Raw genomic sequence first — 18,684 nt, forward strand, 5'->3', positions numbered from 1 at the left:
CTTCACAGTCCTGTTCTGCAGCAGTGTTGCTCTCCTGGAGCCAGAAAATCACCTGCAGAATAAAAGGTGTGAAATATTTGTTGCACTCTTTGGTTGCTTGGTCATTCCCCCTGCACTGCTTGGTCTCTCTGTCCCTTCCAGCAGAATGAGGGAGGGAATTGGAGGAGTAAAAATGAGCAAACTCACGGGTTGAGATACAGAAATTCAATTTAATAGGCACGGTGAAAGTCACACACACACAAGCAAAGCAAACCAAGGGATTCCTTCCCCACCTGCCACTGCTCAGCATCTCCAGGGAAGCAGGGCTCCATCCCACATTACAAGTGACTTTTAGCACCTTTGAGGAGGAGGAGGTCTAGAAATAAATAAGGATTTTGGATTGTCCTTCAGTTTCAAGGCAGATCTTTGGTACAAAAAGGAATGGAGGGTATTAACAAGCCATTCCTGGGGCAAAGGGGGCTCGGTGCAAAGCAAAGTCTGTACATTCTTTTCAGTTTGGTTCTTTAAAAACCCCTAATCTTGCAGAAAATAGAAGAATAAGGGCACAATGCAAAACCAGGACAAACCCCAGCCATACCATTGTTAAACAAGTGCATAAAGAGGGCAAGGAAACTCGTGTTGGCACTCAAACTCCACACTCCAGTGGGGTTTTTTGGGTCCATTTCCTCAATATCCATAAATCTCATTGTCCACCCAGGTGGACTCCTCGCTCCTGCCCACACGGTGCCCGCAGAGCTCGTAGATGTCGTTGGTGACAAAGCCACTCTCAGTGCTGGCCAGTGTCACCAAGCCACTGCTGGAGGTGTCCTCGGGGTCCCTGCAGGGGCTCCCCGGCCCCTCCTGGGCACGGAAGGAGGAATTCTTTGTGCCAGGCCTGGCCCCAGCCAGGTCAGCTTCGGATTGCTTGCTGATCACTCTGTGAATGTCCAGCTTGGGGCTGTCCCTCCCCGGGTGTGGCAGCCAGGCCCCGTCCCCCTTCGGGGTCACATCCACCAGCTCCTGTCTCCTTAGGAGGGAAAAGCCATAAAATAGCACAGAGGAAAACACAGACCAGCAGCAGAACTCTGACGGGGAGCTGGAGACGAGCCTCGAGCAAAGCTGGGCTCGGGACATTCCTCACTGCAGCCATCCCAGGCTGCACTCCTGGAAAATCCCCGGGCAGGAGGGACACCCTGGGCTGCCAGCTCAGGGGCTGGGGCAGCAAAACTCCTCCTGACACTCCCAAAATCCCAGCCAGCAACCCCCAAAGGTGTGCTGTGCACGCAGGGAAAGCAAGGAGAGGACATCGGTAAGCATGATTTGCTCCAAACTGTTATCCTTTTATTTCCATTTTTCATTTCTGAAGGGGAACTTCAGATAATTCAAAGCTTGAATAAGAAAAGTGGAAGGGTTAACACATGAAAACCGTAATATTGGTGATATTTTTTCCCGCCTGCTACATCTGTGAATGCAAGAAAAGAATATAATGTGATTTACTTAGAGTTTTCCTTCCCAATTAACTCAACCTGGAGCATCAACACCACTTTTCCAGCATTTTTTTTGGGCTGCAAACACTCCTGTGCAGAGCTTTTTAGAGGCTGGTGAAATGGGCTGTGAACAGGACAAGGTGTCACTGTTAATTCAGAACACAGGAATTATGTGCCACTCACCTCTTCATGAGCAGCCAAAAGCAGGAGATGCCTGTGATGGCCATCAGGAGAAGCAGCACAGGAACGCTGGAAATAAGGATGTAGGCAAGGCTCTGAACAGGTTCTGGGGGTGAAAACGAAGCAGGGTCATAAGAAGAAATTGCAAGTTTTTCATGGTTAATCACAGGTGTACAAACAAAACATTCACAATAAATATAATGATGAAATTCAAAATAATAATATATATAATATATATAATATAATATATTATATATATTAATATATTATATAATAATATAATATATAATCTTATTATATATTATAACATTAATATATATTATTATATATATTATAATTAATATATATTAATTATATAATATAGAATATATATTATATATAATATATATTGTATACTCATATAATATATATTAATTATAAATTATATTAATATATATTATGATTAATATATATAATATATTATATATTATACAATTAATATTACATATATTTTAATATAACATTATCTATTATATATTATATATATTATACATAATAATATATATATTATATATATAATATATAATATAACATTCACCATAAACAGAATAATATCATTCTCAATAAATAAATAATAAAAGTGGCTTTTTCACGCCCACAATGCTTTGCACAGCTTTGGATTTTGAACATTTTTACCGCCAGAGCAACCTCCTTCTTCTGTCCTGGGAAATACCTGAGGGAAGTTTATTTTCCAGAGGCTGTTTTCCATATTATTCCACATTTTGAGTCAAACACTTGAAATGAGGTTTTGGGAGCACACTTTACCTTTGGCTCCTCCAGCTGTTCCATTGGCACCTTTCCTCCAGCGTTCCTCTGGGAATTCTCCCTTCCAGGGCTCTGTTGCCACAGCTGGAAAGAAGCAGCTTCATTAATACAGCAGCTGGTTTTTTAGAAATAATAAAAAGCGAGGCTGAGAGGAGTTTGAAGAGGCTGAGAGCTGCAAAGATGTGTGGGACTCTTGTGCTTCAATCCCTGCAGCATCGCCAGCAGCAAGATTTTCCCTGCAGGATGCAGCACGGAGCAGCACGGGGGAAGTGCAAACTGCAGGGGAGCTTCTTGCTCAGGATGTTTTTTGGGTGTCCTTGACAATGAACGGCAGAGTATTTACACTGCAAGTCAGCAATAATTAAAAAAAAAAAAAACAAGAAAAAAAAATCCCAGACAAATAAGTCCAACTCACCTCTTCGGGAGTTGTCTATTGGAGCTTTTGTTGGCTTCTCTGGAAGGAAAGAGAAATGCAGAATTTCCTCGTGAGGGAAATGCACAATTTCCAACCCCAGCACTGTTCCTCAGTGCTCTCCCCAGGTGTGAGACCTCAAACCCTGCATACAAACCCCCAGGGAATTCATGCAAAACACAAGCAGCTACAGACACTGGGATTCCCCCTCCTTATTTGCTGCATAAATTCAAAGCTGAGGGAGAATTTCCCTGTCAGCTGCCGCGCTCCTCATTGCTCCTCCGGGCGGGCCTGAAACCCCACAGAGCCTCCTTACCCAGGGAATATTTGCAGATGAAGTTGTTTTTCATGTTGCACCTGTCGTCGTTCCACTGGAACATGTAGGGTCCCCCCAGCCCTGGCGGGGCAGAGGGTTGGTGGTAGAGCACCACGCACACCTCGCCGCCGCACGACGGCTCGTCCGCGTACCAGTTCCTGGGGAAAACACACAAAAAAACCACCTCAGGGGCACCTTCCAGCAGCTTGGCTGGGGGAATAAAGCAGAGCTAAAGGGGTTATGGCACACCCTGCGCTTCCACAGGGGGAAATGGGAGCGATAAAATGCAATTATTTGTTCTTTTAAGTCGGATTTTTCAAACTCCGCAAGCAAGGCGTTCAACAAATATCGATGAGCAAAGGGCTGAGCTCCTCACAATTACCCTTCCCCTCCTTCCTGTCCCAGTCAGCATTACCAAAAGATCCCAGCTAGCACAATTAACAGATTTTTATAACTGTTTTTTTTTTTATAAATTTGTTTCTTAAATGCAGTGGTAATGAGTGAATGAACATGGAGACCATGAATAAACCAGAAACACAGCTTCAGTTCTGGTCCCTGGGTACATCTTTAAGAACGTGGGTTTAGAATTCACTATTTTCTTGTAGACAAGGTCCTTTCTGGAACATTAAAGTAGCTCAAAATGAGCTGCAATTGTGTAGAGAAAGTCCAAGTTCTCCTGAGCTCTCACTGAGCCTTGCAGAGGAGTTTTTCCACACAATTTTAGACCTGTGCAAAATCATCATTTTTGCTCTCTCAGCCTCAGCGCCTGCAAAATTTTGGCACCTATTTAATGAAAAATCTGAAAAGTCTGAAGCTGGCTTCCTCTGTCAGAAATGCAGCACCACAGTCTTGCAGACAATTTTTTTTGTTGTTGTTTTCTAAGAATAAACCTCTCCACCAGCCACCTGTGCCGCTTTCCCAAGCAGTGCACAGGGAGGAGGTGGCACTGTAAAAACACTGTTGGAGAGGAGATATTTTATGCAACTCAGAAAACACCTCTAAAAGTGTCCTGGTTTTGCCAATTGTTCAATCCCCACCGATTCTGGAACGAGCAATGTTCTGCCTGCCAAGAATTTGCTGTGAGCTGATCCGTAGGACATAAATAATTCCAGATATCCCGAGGTACTCAGCATGGGAGAACACCCATTTCTAGCAGTGTTTTTTCCAACCATTCCAATGCTTTATTCCTCCCTCACTTCCTTCCTCCCCTGGTGTTTTCCTTGGCTTTATAATTCAGCATAAATAAGTGTGTGTCACCAATGGAAGGCAGGAAAGCTGTGCCTGTTTCTTAGCAGCACATTCTGGTTCCAGCTTCCCATTATCCACCCCCAATATCTGAACCAAGCGAGAGAGTTTAAGACATCAAATAATACTAAAACCTGTTTTTATTTGTTCGTTTCTGAGTGACTGAAACGCCTTATGGGCTCCCAGAGCAAAAAGGTCACAGTTCCAAGGTGTTTTTTCATGTCTGATATAAGGACATAAATTGGTGTCAGTGCTGTTGCTTTTATAATTTAATTATAACAAATCCTGTGGTTCCTTAAGACAAGGAGGCAGAGATCTAAAAAGTGCTGTGAAGACTTTACTTTTCCATGTCTGCAATAAATCCTGCAGCTCTAATATATTCCCTCAGTAAGGGAATAAAATTTTTCATTTTTCAGGGGATCAGGCATAAACTTCATGGGATTTGCAGTGCAGGAATCTTCAGTAAAGCATTAAAATTTTTCATTTTTCAGGGGATCAGGCATAAACTTCACGAGATCTGCAGTGCAGGAATCTTCAGGTCATTTGTAGCTGCCTAATCAGATTTAATAATTAAATTAATTAATTATTTAATTGATTATTTGAATAATCAGATATTTTTTAAGGCCACACCACTTGTTGTTTCCGCTCCTTTTAGCCCCCAGAAATGATCAATTTAGCCTAAAGCTCCCACAGAGCTCCACCAGGAGGGGGATCCGTGCAAGGAGTGCAGGAGGGACACGAGTGACAGCTGGGACATCACAGCCTGCATTCACTGCACGAACCCCTTAATTCCTGAAGGCACTGCTGTGAGTTTGAGGGCCCCAAGTTGGGCAATGTTGTAGTGTTACAGCTCCGCAAACGGAGCAAAAAGGCTTTGTGAATTTGAAATGGCAGTTTCTGTTTCCTAAACCTTAAAGCTGGAGTTTCTATTCTGTATTTTTACGTGTATTCATCCTTCCCCCTGAAGCTATTCCCACTGGATTTTACCGATAATGTATTCACGCTGGGCATTGTTCTATTGGTTTCACCTTATCTCTTATTTTCCCCTATATAACCTGTAACACAACCCCCAACTCAACTCAACCCAACGTGGGGCGCCACTTGTTGCTTCTTTTCTCTCCGACTTCCTTGTTTTCTCCCGGCTCCTCTTTCCCGGGGCGCTGGCCAGGCGCTTCCGGGAGCAGCCAGAGAGAAGCAGCAAACACCTTTGTGGGTTCATCTGATACAGACAGAGCTGTTTAGAGAGCGCGATCAAGACCGGGATAAAGAGACTCAAGAGATTGGACACTTGTTGTGCAGTCCAAAGTAGGTTGTATTTGCCCGATCGCCGCACGTACAAGTGACAATGGTCTGGGGTCGAGACACAGGTTTTATAGGGGAAAATAAGAGATAAGGTGAAACCAATAGAACAATGCCCAGTGTGAATATATTACAGGTAAAATCCAGTGGGAATAGCTTCAGGGGGAAGGATGAATACACGTAAAAATACAGAATAGAAACTCCAGCTTTAGGTTTAGGAAACAGAAACTCCCATTTCAAATTCACAAAGCCTTTTTGCTCCGTTTGCGTAGCTGTACACTGCAACAGGGCAACTCCCTGGGGGCTCCCCTGGCAGGGGAGACCCTCCTGGAGCAGTTCTGTGTCAGGAACCAGAGATGCAGTGAACTTTTTCAGCCTTCAGCTTCTGTTTATTGTTATCAAAACTTCAGCACTGTCTGCACCAGACCCTGCATGCAGGACAAACAGCACAAAAATGGCAATGACCTCGTGTTACAAGGCCTTTTGAGTCTAATTAAAAACTAAGCTACCAATTAAGAAGTGACACCTAAATTATTTTCCTTTCTAACCCAATAACTGACCCCTAAAGACACTCACAATGCGGATTTTCCTACCCAATTACAAGACACTACCCAAACCCAAGAAGAAAGAGGAAGAAGAAGAAAGAAGAAGGGAACTCAAGACAACACCCTGTACCCTCCATCTTGAACCCACCTATAACATACTAAAAATCCTAAAACCTGAATTTCTCACCCATGTGACACACTGCACTGCTCTCTACAATCTCCACAATCTATTTCACACTTTTGTGGTTTCTGGTTTACCTTGGGGCTTTGGAAGTTTTCTCCATGAATGAGGGTCAGAGTCATTGCTGCCCTGGGGGCCAGGACACCCCAGAGCAGACAGAGGAATATTCCCAGTGCCCTGGGTTTCCACACCCTGCTAGTCCCACGCTGCCACTCCCAGGTACCCACCGAAATTTGGATGAGCTCCCATCTGACCAGGAGTAGAAGCTGTGGCACTCTGTGCTGTTGTCCTCCTCCTCCTTCCTCCTCCGCAGCCCTATCCAGAAGTCTCCATCAGAAGCCAGGAGGCTCCTGATGAATGATTCAATCAGCCTCTGCTCTGCTGGGCTCTCGATGCTGACCAAATGTCCCCCATCAGCTCTGCAGGCCAGGTGAGCTTCTTCATAGCTGGTCCTGCGGGAGGCATCGTGGAAATAAACGATTTTGTAGCAGGGTTTCTGTGTCCCACGCCTGCAAACCGTCTGCCCTGCAGGGAGGGAGAGAAAACTCTTACAGGAACGGCGCTAAACGGGACCAAAATTAAGGCTAGAACATCAGTTTGGATGAGTTTTGTGCTGCTTATGTGGAAAACACAGCACAGGTAAAAGCCTCTTGTGATACTGGGCTGGCAAACGGCATCTCCAAATCTTTATTACTGCATCTCAAGGTTTAGGTTGGTGCTTTCATGTCCTGCTGTTCTCAGCTCCCTCATGATTTTTCTGGGATTTGCAGATCCTGGGAGTTCCTCCCAAAGAAACACTGCGCCACAGCAAACTGATACACGCAACCTTTTAAAAAGCAAAGTTCCCCTGCAAGGGTGCAAAGAGGCTTTTTAAAATGATGCTTATTTTTTAGGAGTTAAATGGTCAGAATTAGATATTTCCTTATACAAGCAGAGATAGCAAGAATTTATCTTTTATGCAATATATATCTATATGTGATAATATGTATCTATATACAATATAGATATAATATATCTACATGCAATAGTTCAATGGGTATTGCAGTGCCATAAAATCCCAGAATATTTGGGGTTGGAAAGGACCTTAAAACCATCTCATGGAGACACCTCCCACTATCCCAGGCTGCTCCAAGCCCAGTCCAACCTGGCCTGGGACACTCCCAGGGATGGGACATCCACAGCTTCTCTGGCCAAGCAGGGCCTCACCACCCTCACAGGGAAGAAATTCTCATTCACATCCAACCTCAGACTCTTTCCTTTTGCAGTGTCTGTACTGAGGATCACAAGATGAGTTCCCACAGCCCAATTTCCAGCTCTGCTCTGTGCTCTGCAGTGTTTCTGCCTGCCCAGGGAGTAAACAATGTCTGTTTTCAGGCTGTCACAAGCCAAGGACTGTCTCATGCAGAAGCAGCAGAGCTTATTTTGGTTCCGAGGGAAGATCAAAGTGAAAAGACACATCATCCAAAATGATGCACTCGTGTGTTTTTTCAGCAGAGCAGTCCCAATATTTAGACTGTGGAAACAAACAGTTTTGTTTTGCTCATTAAATATTTCTTTGCAGGCACAATCTGCTAACCTACATGTTTTTTACAGAAGGAAAACATTCACAGCATTTGGGGTGTGCTTGGAACAAATGGGATAATACAAGGACGGGTCATTATAAACTCTGCCATGGGGTCATTGCTGGCTTTGCTTTATCCTTTTGGCCACTGTAGGAGTGGGAGTTTAAACACCTTTCATACTGGAATTTTTCAGCAGTTAAATAGCCAGAAATGGAGTTTGCTAATATTTTGCACAGGGATTACAATAGGAGCAGGATTTTTACTACAACAGCACTATTAAAAAATACATTTCTAGCATAGCCTGTGTTTCTCTGGGGAATTTGACACTCAGAGAAAAATGCAAAGCCCCTTACCTGCTCTGAGGGAAATGTCCACTGCTGCTGGGAGAGGCAAAAGGAAAACACAGACAGCAGAGTGTCATTAAAAATCTGCAACTCTCTAGAGCAGTGTCACAAAAAGTGCACTCAGGCTCTTTTCTGATACACAAACACATTTTTGACTCATAAAAAAAAAAAAAAAAAAAGAGGAAGAAAGTCTCTGCCTTATCAGCCAAACTTGCCATTACTTTCAGCTAAGGAAATTAGTTGGAGTTGATTCCTGGCTGGACTTCACTGCTCACTTTAGGACCCGGAATGTGCAGCTCTGAGCAAGGCTGAAAGGATTCCTTGTATTCCCCCTTATCTCCTCACTCGGGATCTGACCCCAGCGAGCTCCCCACGCCAGGGCGGCGGGGAAAATCAGCTGGAAAAGTTGGAGAAGACCTCCAGAAACCTCCAGAACGATCAAACCCAACCTTCCCCCGGCGCGAAGCAGCAGCATCCCCGCCTATGTCGCGACAGCCGCCCGCGCACCCCGACCCTCCCAGCGACAGAGGCGAGGGTGGCGGTGCCGGAGGGATCTTTGGATAGAGAGGATCCCCACACCATCTCCCAGCGATGCCCGGCGATGCCGAGCCCCTCTTACCGCTGAGCAGCCGCGCCCCCGCCGCGCAGCCCAGCGCGGCCGCGCACAGCGCCGCTGCCGCCAGCATCGCTCCGCCGGGGACGCGACAGCGACAGCGACAGCGACAGCGACAGAGCGACAGCGACAGCTCCTCCTTCCTTCCTTCCTTCCCTGCCTCCTCCTCGGGCGGCGGCCAGCGGGCTCGGCTCAGCGCCGGCACCGCGGAGCCCGCAGCGCCCCGGGGCTGAGCGCTCCGCTCCGGCCGCCGCTGCCGGCGCCGCGCCCCGAGCCCTTCATCCCCTGCCTGCGTCCCCCCCGGGCCCGCTTTATGTCCTTTATATCCCCATCGCACCCCCCGCCCACCAGGAGCCACCCACGGGCGGGTCCAGCCGCGCTGGGCATTTCGGATTTTATTTTTTTTTTTTTTTTTTTTTTGGGGGGGAGGTTTTTCCTTCGTTTTCCCAGACGTGGATTTGCCGCGGCGGAGCGGGACGAGCTTTATTGTTTCCTGCCGCTCCAGCCAACCGCTGACCCATTCGATCCATCCCAGCCCCACTTTTCTAAATCTGACTGTTCTGAGTCGGAAGGGATCACCGCAAGGATCGCTTTAAGTGAAAATCCCGGGATTGACTCCAAAGTCCCGGCGCTGAGGGAATTTCTGGGAAGGGAAAGCAGCACGGGAATTGTGATTCCCGCATGGATAAACCCGAGCCCTTTCCTGGAAGCTGCTCCGCACCTGTTTCCTGCAGCCCGGGCTCTCCATCCAGCCCGAGCTTCTCCAAGAGGTTTTCCCAGGTGGCGGAAAAGCAGCAAAGCGAATCTGTTCCGGCAGAGGAAAACCGGGACTGACGCTTTAAAACAGGACATCGAGGGTTTTGTAGAAGGTTTAAAACCTTGAGCCGCTCTCGGGAGCTTAAAGGGAGAAGCTGATTCTGAAATTGGTATTTTAAGGGGAGGAAAATCCTTTAAAATGCCATGAAAAGAGCTCGCTCCAGGCCGGCAGAAGTCAGGAATTCCAGAGGGAAGTGTTGGAAAGCTGCTGGCTTTGAGCGTGTGTCACGTCTGTGAAACAGGAGCAGGCTCTGATGTTTCCTGGCTTTTCTAGAAAAATAAAAGTACTTCCACAACCACTCTGTTGCCTGACCTTCTGAACCCCAGCCAGAATTAAAGCAAAATTAAAAAATGGTGAAGCTTCCTGCAGAAAAATGGTGAAGCTTCCATTTCCTTCTCTCATCCACTATTGAGAAATAAATGGGAAATATGCAGAAAAGAAAGGAGAAAAGTATAGAAAAACAGCAGCAGCCTTTTAATTTCTAAATCTGGTAACAATATGTATTAGTACAGGATAAAAAGAGCAGTTATTGTAGTAATGATAATGATAATGATAATGATAATGATAATGACAAGGATAAGGATAAGGATAAGGATAAGGATAATAATAATAATAATAATAATAATAATAATAATAATAATAATAATAATAATAATATCCAGGACATCTTTTCCCCCTAAATAGAATCTGAGTGTTTAGACCAAGGAAAATGAAAGCCAGACCTTGGGCCAAGCAGACAGACTTAGTTCAGCATTTTAATAAACTTTGAGAAGAGGAAGTGCTGAATAGGAACCAACTGAAAAGCTTCAATAAGGAGGAAGGAAAAAAAAGGAGGCTTTTATGTCCAAAATGAAGACGTCATTCCTGAAAGTACCTTTTGAAATCTTGTTTTCCAGGTTATTTCTCCCATCACTGCACTTATCAGCTTTAATATCTCAGTGCTACTCTGTACAATGGAGGAATGAAATTGTATTAATTCAGATATTTGGTTCTTAACCTTCAACTCATTTGTCTCTGCTTTGTATCCTGGCAATTACAGCAGAAGGAAAGAAAAGCCTTAATAGAATCCAGACCTCTTACTCCTGGATTTTATTCTCCTGATAAACATCCGGCCAGGCCAGGCCAAACCATTTTAAATCAGTAAATCTACATTTCACTGCTGATAATAATAAAAATCCCCAAATGGAATTCTCGCTTTATTGCTCAAATCCAGTTTCTGAGAGCTTTTTAGGGAGCGGAGAGTCCAATTGGATAACTTGGTTATAAATGGAGTTTTTGTGTTTCAGTGGGTAAAAGCCTGGAGACAGCAATGGAAAAAATAGAAAAAAAAAAAAAACAAAAAAACAACAATGGCCAGGCTGGAAAGATTCCTTTCATATTAAGCTGAGGAATTTAGACTCATTGCCTTGTTTCTTGTGATTTTGAGATAGAAAATTGCCCTTAATAACCTTTTTTAGCTTGCTTAAACTTCATTTACCTCCCGTGCCTGGCCTGGGATTTTGGAGTTCCCCAGCCTGCAGGATCCTCTTGCTTAAGGAATTTGTTGGATAAACCCACATCCTCTTCCCAGATTTATTCCATTCCCAGGGTTTGCTCCTTTGGATTTGTTCACGTCTGAATCAAATCTGAAACCTGGATTTGCACACTAAGCAATTTCTGTGACTGATAATAACCTGAACATTATTCTTATTCTATCCCCTGCATTAATTTGAATTTTCTTAGACTTGTGGGATGCTTTTAGGGTGTCCTATACTTGTGTAAAGCCATTTGCTGCTTAAAATGAATCTTTATGGCTGCCCAAAGCTGCAGATCCTGGCTTGCATCCCTGCTTGGAAAACCCCTCCAAACCCATCAAGTCCAACCTTCCAAGGAATTAAAAAAAAAATTAAAAATTAAAAAAAAAAAAAAAAAATAAAAAGAATGGGAGCCTCAGTGAACTGTTGTTGCCGCAGCCAGAATTCAGAGCAGACTAATGGATGGTGATGGATGAGATTCCTTTTGGGATTATTGATGGGGAAAGGGGGATTGCTGACTCGCAGGAAAGGCTTGCAGAGCTCAGCACCTCCTGCAGATTGCTCTGCCTGGCCTGGCTCCCAAACCCAGCTTTCCACTGGAAATGGGGAGTGCTTTACTAAAATTAGGAAAAAAAAAAAAAAAAAAAGGATTGCAGAGTCAGGCTGAAAATGCAATTTCTGTGTTTAATAGTTTGCCCGAGTTTGCTTTATTTGTGGGAGTTCTGTTGATGGTGGGGCACACTAATTAACCAGGTCACTAATTGGTGTTCCAGCAGAAGTTTCCATCTTTTTTCAGGCCATTTCCACTCCACTTCCAGTTCCCAGACCCAGCTTTTTTTTGCTAGACATGGGGAGTGCTTTACTAAAATTAGAAAAAAAAAGGATAATTGCAGAGGCAGGCTGAAAATCTGAGTTTGCTTTATTTGTGTTCTGTTGGTGGTGGGGCACACTAATTAACCAGGTCAGTAATTGGGGCTCCAGCAGAAGTTTCCATCATCTTCTTTCAGGTCATTTCCACTCCAGCCCAGCTTCTCCGAGGATGGGGAAAGCTGCCAGCACAGGCTTTCATTTCATTTATTCAACAAGAATAAACGGAGGGAAATGTGAGAGCAGAGGCCTCGGTGAGGCCCAGTCAGAATGGGAGTCAAAGCTGCAAATTTGGAGAAGAAAAAACCCCAAAATCCATTTTATCCTCCATTTTATCCATTTTAGCCTCCATTTTATCCATTTTATCCTCCATTTTATCCTCCATTTTATCCATTCTATCCTCCATTTAATCCTCCATTTTATCCTCCATTTTATCCATTCTATCCTCCATTTTATCCATTTTATCCTCCATTTTATCTTCCATTTTATCCTCCATTTTATCCATTCTATCCTCCATTTTATCCATAAAAATCCATTTTATGTTTTTTTAGTGGAAACGAGCTGGAAATGAGGTGGATCACCAGGAAAATGGGCTTGGCAGGAGCGCAGCTCTTGTTTTATTTCGCTGCCTGTTGGTGCTGCTGCGTTGTGCCCTCAGCACTGCTGTGGCTCCGATTCCTGCTCCCAAATTCCCGCTCCCAGCATTCCAGACCTTTTTACCTGGCTGTGTGGCTAGTGATTGTTGCTTTGGGCAATCAGCTAACTACACTGCCTGGCAACCAGGCTGATGGCAGAGCCTTCCACCCCTACTTTTTTCTTTCAAAAAGCCCCTCCTACAGCAAGTTCTGGCATTATTCATCATTTTCTCCAATTAAAATTCTTAGTTAAGCTAAGTGGTCAGAGAGAAAAAAAAAAAAAAACAAAAAACAACTTATACCTACGGTGAGTTTAATATTGCTCAAAACTCCCTTCACTTACCTTGCTTAATAAAACATGGAAAAAAAAAGAAAATTATTGACATCTGGCAGATAAGCTGAAGGATGCAACCTAAAATAATTCATAGTCCAGTCTGTGTGTGTTAAAAATTAAGTACACAGTAAATTAATCATTCAAAACCAGACAGGATTCTTGGTGCAGGAAAATTCCCGAGGATTTTAGCACCAACTCCAAGAAATGCAAGGTTTCACTTCGTATTACCAACACGCAGCACACACTGCTGAGGGCAGGGAAAATTCTGGAAACAGAGCTGCAGCTGAATCCCATTGCTCATGAAATTTGCAGTAGGAATAAGGAAGTTGGGAGTTTCCAGGCCGAGGCTGGAGCAGGGAATGCTGTGCCTTGTTTTGATGGCAGTGAGGTTAGTGATTGTGGAATTACGGAGACAATCAGCTAACTACACTGCCTGCAAACCAAGAACTTCTCCTGGAGTCACGGAGTGCAAACCTGGAACGAAGGAAAAAACTTCCAGCAATTATAGGCACATTCCCCATCTCCTCAAACTCCCTTAAAATGATAAGGAATTGGTAATAATGGAAAAGATTGGTCATATCACTCTTATTCTGCTAAATTCCAAATATTTCTATTTCTATTTCTATTTCTATTTCTATTTCTATTTCATTTCCATTTCCATTTCTATTTCTATTTCTATTTCATTTCTATTTCTATTTCATTTCCATTTCTATTTCATTTCTATTTCATTTCTATTTCTATTTCTATTTCTATTTCTATTTCTATTTCTATTTTTATTTCTATTTATTTATATTTATATTTATATCTATATCTATATCTATATCTATATCTATATCTATATCTATATCTATATTCATATCGATATTTACACCTATATTTATATTTGCAGCTATATTTATATGTATATTCATATTCATATTCATATTCATGTTCACATACATGTATAGTTTAAATATATTAATGTATAACATTTCTATCTATATTTAGTATTTACACCACATTTTAGGAATTGTTACTTATAAAAACTGCAGTGAACACAACACAAAGACCGTTTCAAGAGTGCAAAGACAAAGCAATGAAACACTAAAATATAAATTATTATGCAGCACCCACAATGGGAAAATAAGGAACAGCTTGGCATGGAGTCCTTGCTGCATCCAGAGGTGGGAGTGCAAATCCAGCTACAAATTTGGGCAAATTTGGGCAAATTTGGGCAAATTTCCATGGAAATATCATCGTGCCTGGTTTGCAGCATCTCAGGTGTTTGTGTTGTCCCTGTTCCCTGCTCGGCTCCGTGTCCTGTGCCGTGGATTTTGTGCCATTTCCATGTGGAATTTCCCAGAACAAAATACAGTAGGGATGGTGGAATTTCACCATTTCCCTGAATTCCAGAATTTTTTTTTCCCCCCCCAAAAAAAAAAAAAGACAGGAGCACAGATCGTGCTGTCAGTCAGGTGTCAGAATGCTCCAATTTTTACACTCATTTGAGGCAGCTAAAAAAAAAAAAAAGAATTACCAGATCTGCTCTGAGCGTGTGTCAGGAGTTCTCATCAATTACATCTCGTGTCTGATGGATGTGCATGCAATTAATAAAGTGATAAAGCCCTTTTGTGTAGATTATCAGGCTAAAACAGGAATGAGACACAATCTGTGAGCTTGCAGGGAGAAGTTTTCCTGCAAATGAAACCATTTTTCCAGTTTCCCTGCATGTGGGAAATGGATTTGTAGAGAGTTCTCAGGGCCTGACAGGCGGCCCACACCGTATGCAAACTATATATAAATAAATATATAAATTTATATAAAAATTTAATTTATATATGATTATATATATATAAATTTATATAAAAATTTAAATAAAAAGAAATAAAAAATTTATATATATTATATAAATAAATAAATAAATAAATATATATATATATAAAAATAAATAAATATATATAATAAATAAATAAATAAATAAATAAATAAAAAACTGACTTAGAAATGCCAGGGGATAAGACAGATATTGTTGAGAGAGAAATAGAGGTAGGAAAAAAGTTTCAAAAGATGGCCTTACAAATAAAACTAGATACTTCAGAGAAATAGAACTATAATAAATACGTTGTAGTAAGACCCACAAAGAGTTTTAGATATTAGCTTTAAAGCATCTACAGCATAGTGTGACAAAAAGCCAATAAACCAAAAACCACCTACAGTGTTTTGCAATTAAGAAATATTTAACTGCTAATTGTGATAGCGTGAATTACAACATCTGTATTATCTCACCCTTCTCGTAAAACTAAAAATAGAATAAAAATTTTTAAAACACCTCTCTGAATCAAGGAAAAAAAAAATATTATCCAACACCTCCACAAACACCTTAAAGAATTCAGCACTTACCCTCGAGCAGCTTACCCTGGAACAATCCCGAAAAGGACGGAGTTGGGACAAAAATGATTTAATGGGAAGGGAAAAACGGGTGGATTCTTTCCTGTCCCCTTCCCCAGGAGCCTTTCCCTGGCAGAATTCCTCTGGGATGTTCCCATCTTTTCTTCTGGGCTGTTCCCATCTTTTCCTCTGGGATATTCCCATCTTTTCCTCTGGGATATTCCCATCTTTTCCTCTGGGCTGTTCCCATCTTTTCCTCTGGGATGTTCCCATCTTTTCTCCTGGGCTGTTCCCATCTTTTCTCCTGGCCTGTTCCCATCTTTTCCTCTGGGATGTTCCCATCTTTTCCTCTGGGATGATCCCTTTTTTTCCTCTGGGCTGTTCCCATCTTTTCCTCTGGGCTGTTCCCATCTTTTCTCCTGGGCTGTTCCCATCTTTTCTCCTGGCCTGTTCCCATCTTTTCCTCTGGGGTGCTCCCATCTTTTCCCCTGGGATGTTCCCACCTTTTCCTCTGGGCTGTTCCCACCTTTTCTCCTGGGCTGTTCCCATCTTTTCCTCTGGGGTGCTCCCATCTTTTCCCCTGGGATGTTTCCACCTTTTCTCCTGGGCTGTTCCCATCTTTTCCCCTGGGGTGCTCCCATCTTTTCCCCTGGGGTGCTCCCATCTTTTCCCCTGGGGCTCCTGGCTCCGAGTGTCCCCAGGGCAGCCCCTGCCTGGGAGCTTTGTGTACTCCTGTCACCATGGCCACCCCGCCAGGGGGACCTGGGGACAGAGCAGGTGGCCCCAGCCGTGGGAGCTTTGTTGCAAGAGAGGTTTCCATGGGCAAAGTCAACATGGGAAACACACCCGGAGTTTGGAATTTCCACCCAAACGGCCGCAGGGGAGGGCGAGCCCTGGTGGCAGGGCCAGCTCGTGTCCCTGGGGCTCCAGCCTGGTGTAATTCCCACCAGGAACCCCCAGAAGAGCTCAGAGGGGTGTCCTGTGCTGTGCCACCTCCTGCTCCTCTCCCCCTGGTGTTTTTGGGGTGCCCAGCCATTGCTCTTTGATCTGTTCAGCTCTGAAAATCACGGCACGCAGAGGAAGCAAACCCAGAACGTTTAAAAGAGTTATGGCAACAGCTCTTAGTCTCCATAAAATAAACCCAGGTAGCTTTGCAGTCTTTCCTTTGTTATTTAATTTTAGAACATCCAGGATTGAGACCACTGGCATTCTTTAGGTTTATTCTATTACTTAAATCACGAAATCTTAAATAAAATTCTAGCAATATGGAGTACTCAAACCCTTGCTATTTTTGTGGTGGTGATCAGAATCAGCTTCTGGTTCACTCCAGTCCACAATAATTCTTTTTACAGAGACTGCATGGCTTAAGCACGGGTGTGTAAGTTTGTAGTAACCTCCAGGTATGAGGTTTCTTCTGACTTAGTGGCCCATGGAGTTGGTGCTTCTGAATGTGACCAGGACAGCGAGCAAACAAATGCAAGCTGCCTTTCTCTCAGGAGATGGTCACCGAGGATGCTTTTCCCCATGGGAATCACTCAGGCTTCCTGATTTTTATAGCAATATCTGCAAACTGCAGCTGCTTACCTGGAGGAGCTGCCTGCCTTCCATCACCCACAAAAACCAAATGGCTTGCAGAGGGGAGCTTGCCACTGGCAAGCTGCACTTGGCTTCTTTATTTCCATTTGAATCCTTTAAAACAGGGAAAAACGGCAAAAAAAGTCCTGCAGGGGTGGCTCCTGCCAGAGTGTGCTTAGGGGAGCTGTGTTTGCTCTTGGTTTGGGCTCAGTTACTACAGAAACTGTCCCTGGGTCTGTCCCTGCCTGGCTCAAGCCTAGGCTTGCCTGCTGACCCAGGGGACAGCTCATTTAATCTGGCTAAGAATGCTCCTGCCCAGCTGGGGGCCTGGTTTCAGTCCCACTCAAGGCTGTGGACACATTTCCCTGCTTTCAGCGAGCTCTGGATCAGTCCCGTGGATATCCAGGCACTGGTTTTTAGTGGTTTGGCTTTTTTTTTTTTCCTGTTCCTACTAAGGATTAAAACACCATCATGTTACAAAAGGCACAAACTTCTCATTTACCTCCTGCCTCCTCTCAGTCAGAACACTGGCTGTCCATCCTGGGTTTGGCTAAACCTGCTGGGATGAGAGCAGCTCCTTTTTGGAGGCAGCTGGGGATGAGTGGGAGCACAATTTGTTGGCTGCTGTTTCACGATCTCTCTCTCTCTCCTTGGCATGGGCTGTGCCAGTTTTGGTTCAGGCATTTTCTTCCTCAGCAGTTATTACCCAAACAGGGCACCCAGGGCTGTGTTTCCGTCCAGTCAATGACATCTGACAGCTCTGGGAAGGGTTCGAGCCTGATTAATGTCCCTAATTAATGAGCCAGTTTTCCTTGTCACTGGAGTGGGGTGTGGTATTTTTATTTTTTGAACAGAGAGAGACGTGATTCTCTCTCTTCAGATTTTTCTTGGGAAGTTGTGAGACGTAGTGAGAATGTTTAGAGAAAGAAGAAAACAATTTTTATTTGTTGTTTGGTGTATGTAGAATGTGTTCTGGAGATTGTTTACTGAAGAGTGATTTGTTAATTGGACAGTGGTGATGGTTGTTTAGATTAATTAGTTAATTAGTCTGGAGATGGTCACGGGTTTTTCTGTTGTATCTTTTTAGTAAGACATAGTTCTAGTATAGTATAGTATTAATGTAATATAATTTAACTTAACAAAAGCAATTTATTCAACCTTCTACGACATAGAGTCGGAACACCAGTCAGTTATTCCCCCTTCAAAAGTCCCTGCTTTGATAATGGGGTGCCAGCATCACCCCCTGCTCTTCTGCTTTCTGTGACACTAACAGGAAAAAACGCTTGAGCTCCTGCATGGCATCAAAACCACCGAGTTTAAAACCACAGCTGGAATAATCACCCAGCTGGGTGAATTGCTGAGGGCTTTGCCTGAATTTCCCCGTGTTTGCTGTTGCAAATGTGTGGAATTGTCATCCTCCAAGCGATGCCACCTGGTGCACGGCTGGTTTCTCAGGTGAGGGCTTTGTTTGCTGCTCACCTGCAGTTTCTGTGCTGGCTATGGCAACGAGGAACCCAACAGAAGGAGGTGGAGGAGGGATCCTGGTGGAACCCTGGAATTTTAGACTTTCTGTGCTGAAAGGACATCGATTTTGGACATCTCCACGGC

The 18,684-nt window shown here is 43.7% G+C and overlaps 1 protein-coding gene across 3 annotated transcripts; it reads right to left on the minus strand.

Annotated features, from left to right (window-relative positions):
• Positions 1-218: 218 nt before the first annotated feature.
• On the minus strand, positions 219-9,120 carry LAYN (layilin). Of its 3 annotated transcripts, none has more exons than XM_053963573.1 (8): positions 8,974-9,120; positions 8,364-8,387; positions 6,676-6,973; positions 3,179-3,336; positions 2,866-2,904; positions 2,451-2,534; positions 1,650-1,752; positions 219-1,006 (listed from the first exon to the last, which is right to left on the minus strand). In XM_053963573.1, the coding sequence occupies exons 1-8, from the start codon at positions 9,038-9,040 to the stop codon at positions 667-669; spliced, it is 1,113 nt and encodes a 370-aa protein (XP_053819548.1). In that variant the 5' UTR covers positions 9,041-9,120; the 3' UTR covers positions 219-666. The 3 variants fall into 3 exon arrangements, with proteins under 3 accessions (XP_053819548.1, XP_053819549.1, XP_053819550.1); XM_053963575.1 differs by lacking the exon at positions 219-1,006 and adding an exon at positions 1,016-1,441; XM_053963574.1 differs by lacking the exon at positions 8,364-8,387.
• Between the last annotated feature and the right edge of the window lie 9,564 nt (positions 9,121-18,684).

Source organism: Vidua chalybeata, chromosome 23 (genome assembly GCF_026979565.1).
Source record: "Vidua chalybeata isolate OUT-0048 chromosome 23, bVidCha1 merged haplotype, whole genome shotgun sequence".
Taxonomy (NCBI): domain Eukaryota; kingdom Metazoa; phylum Chordata; class Aves; order Passeriformes; family Viduidae; genus Vidua; species Vidua chalybeata.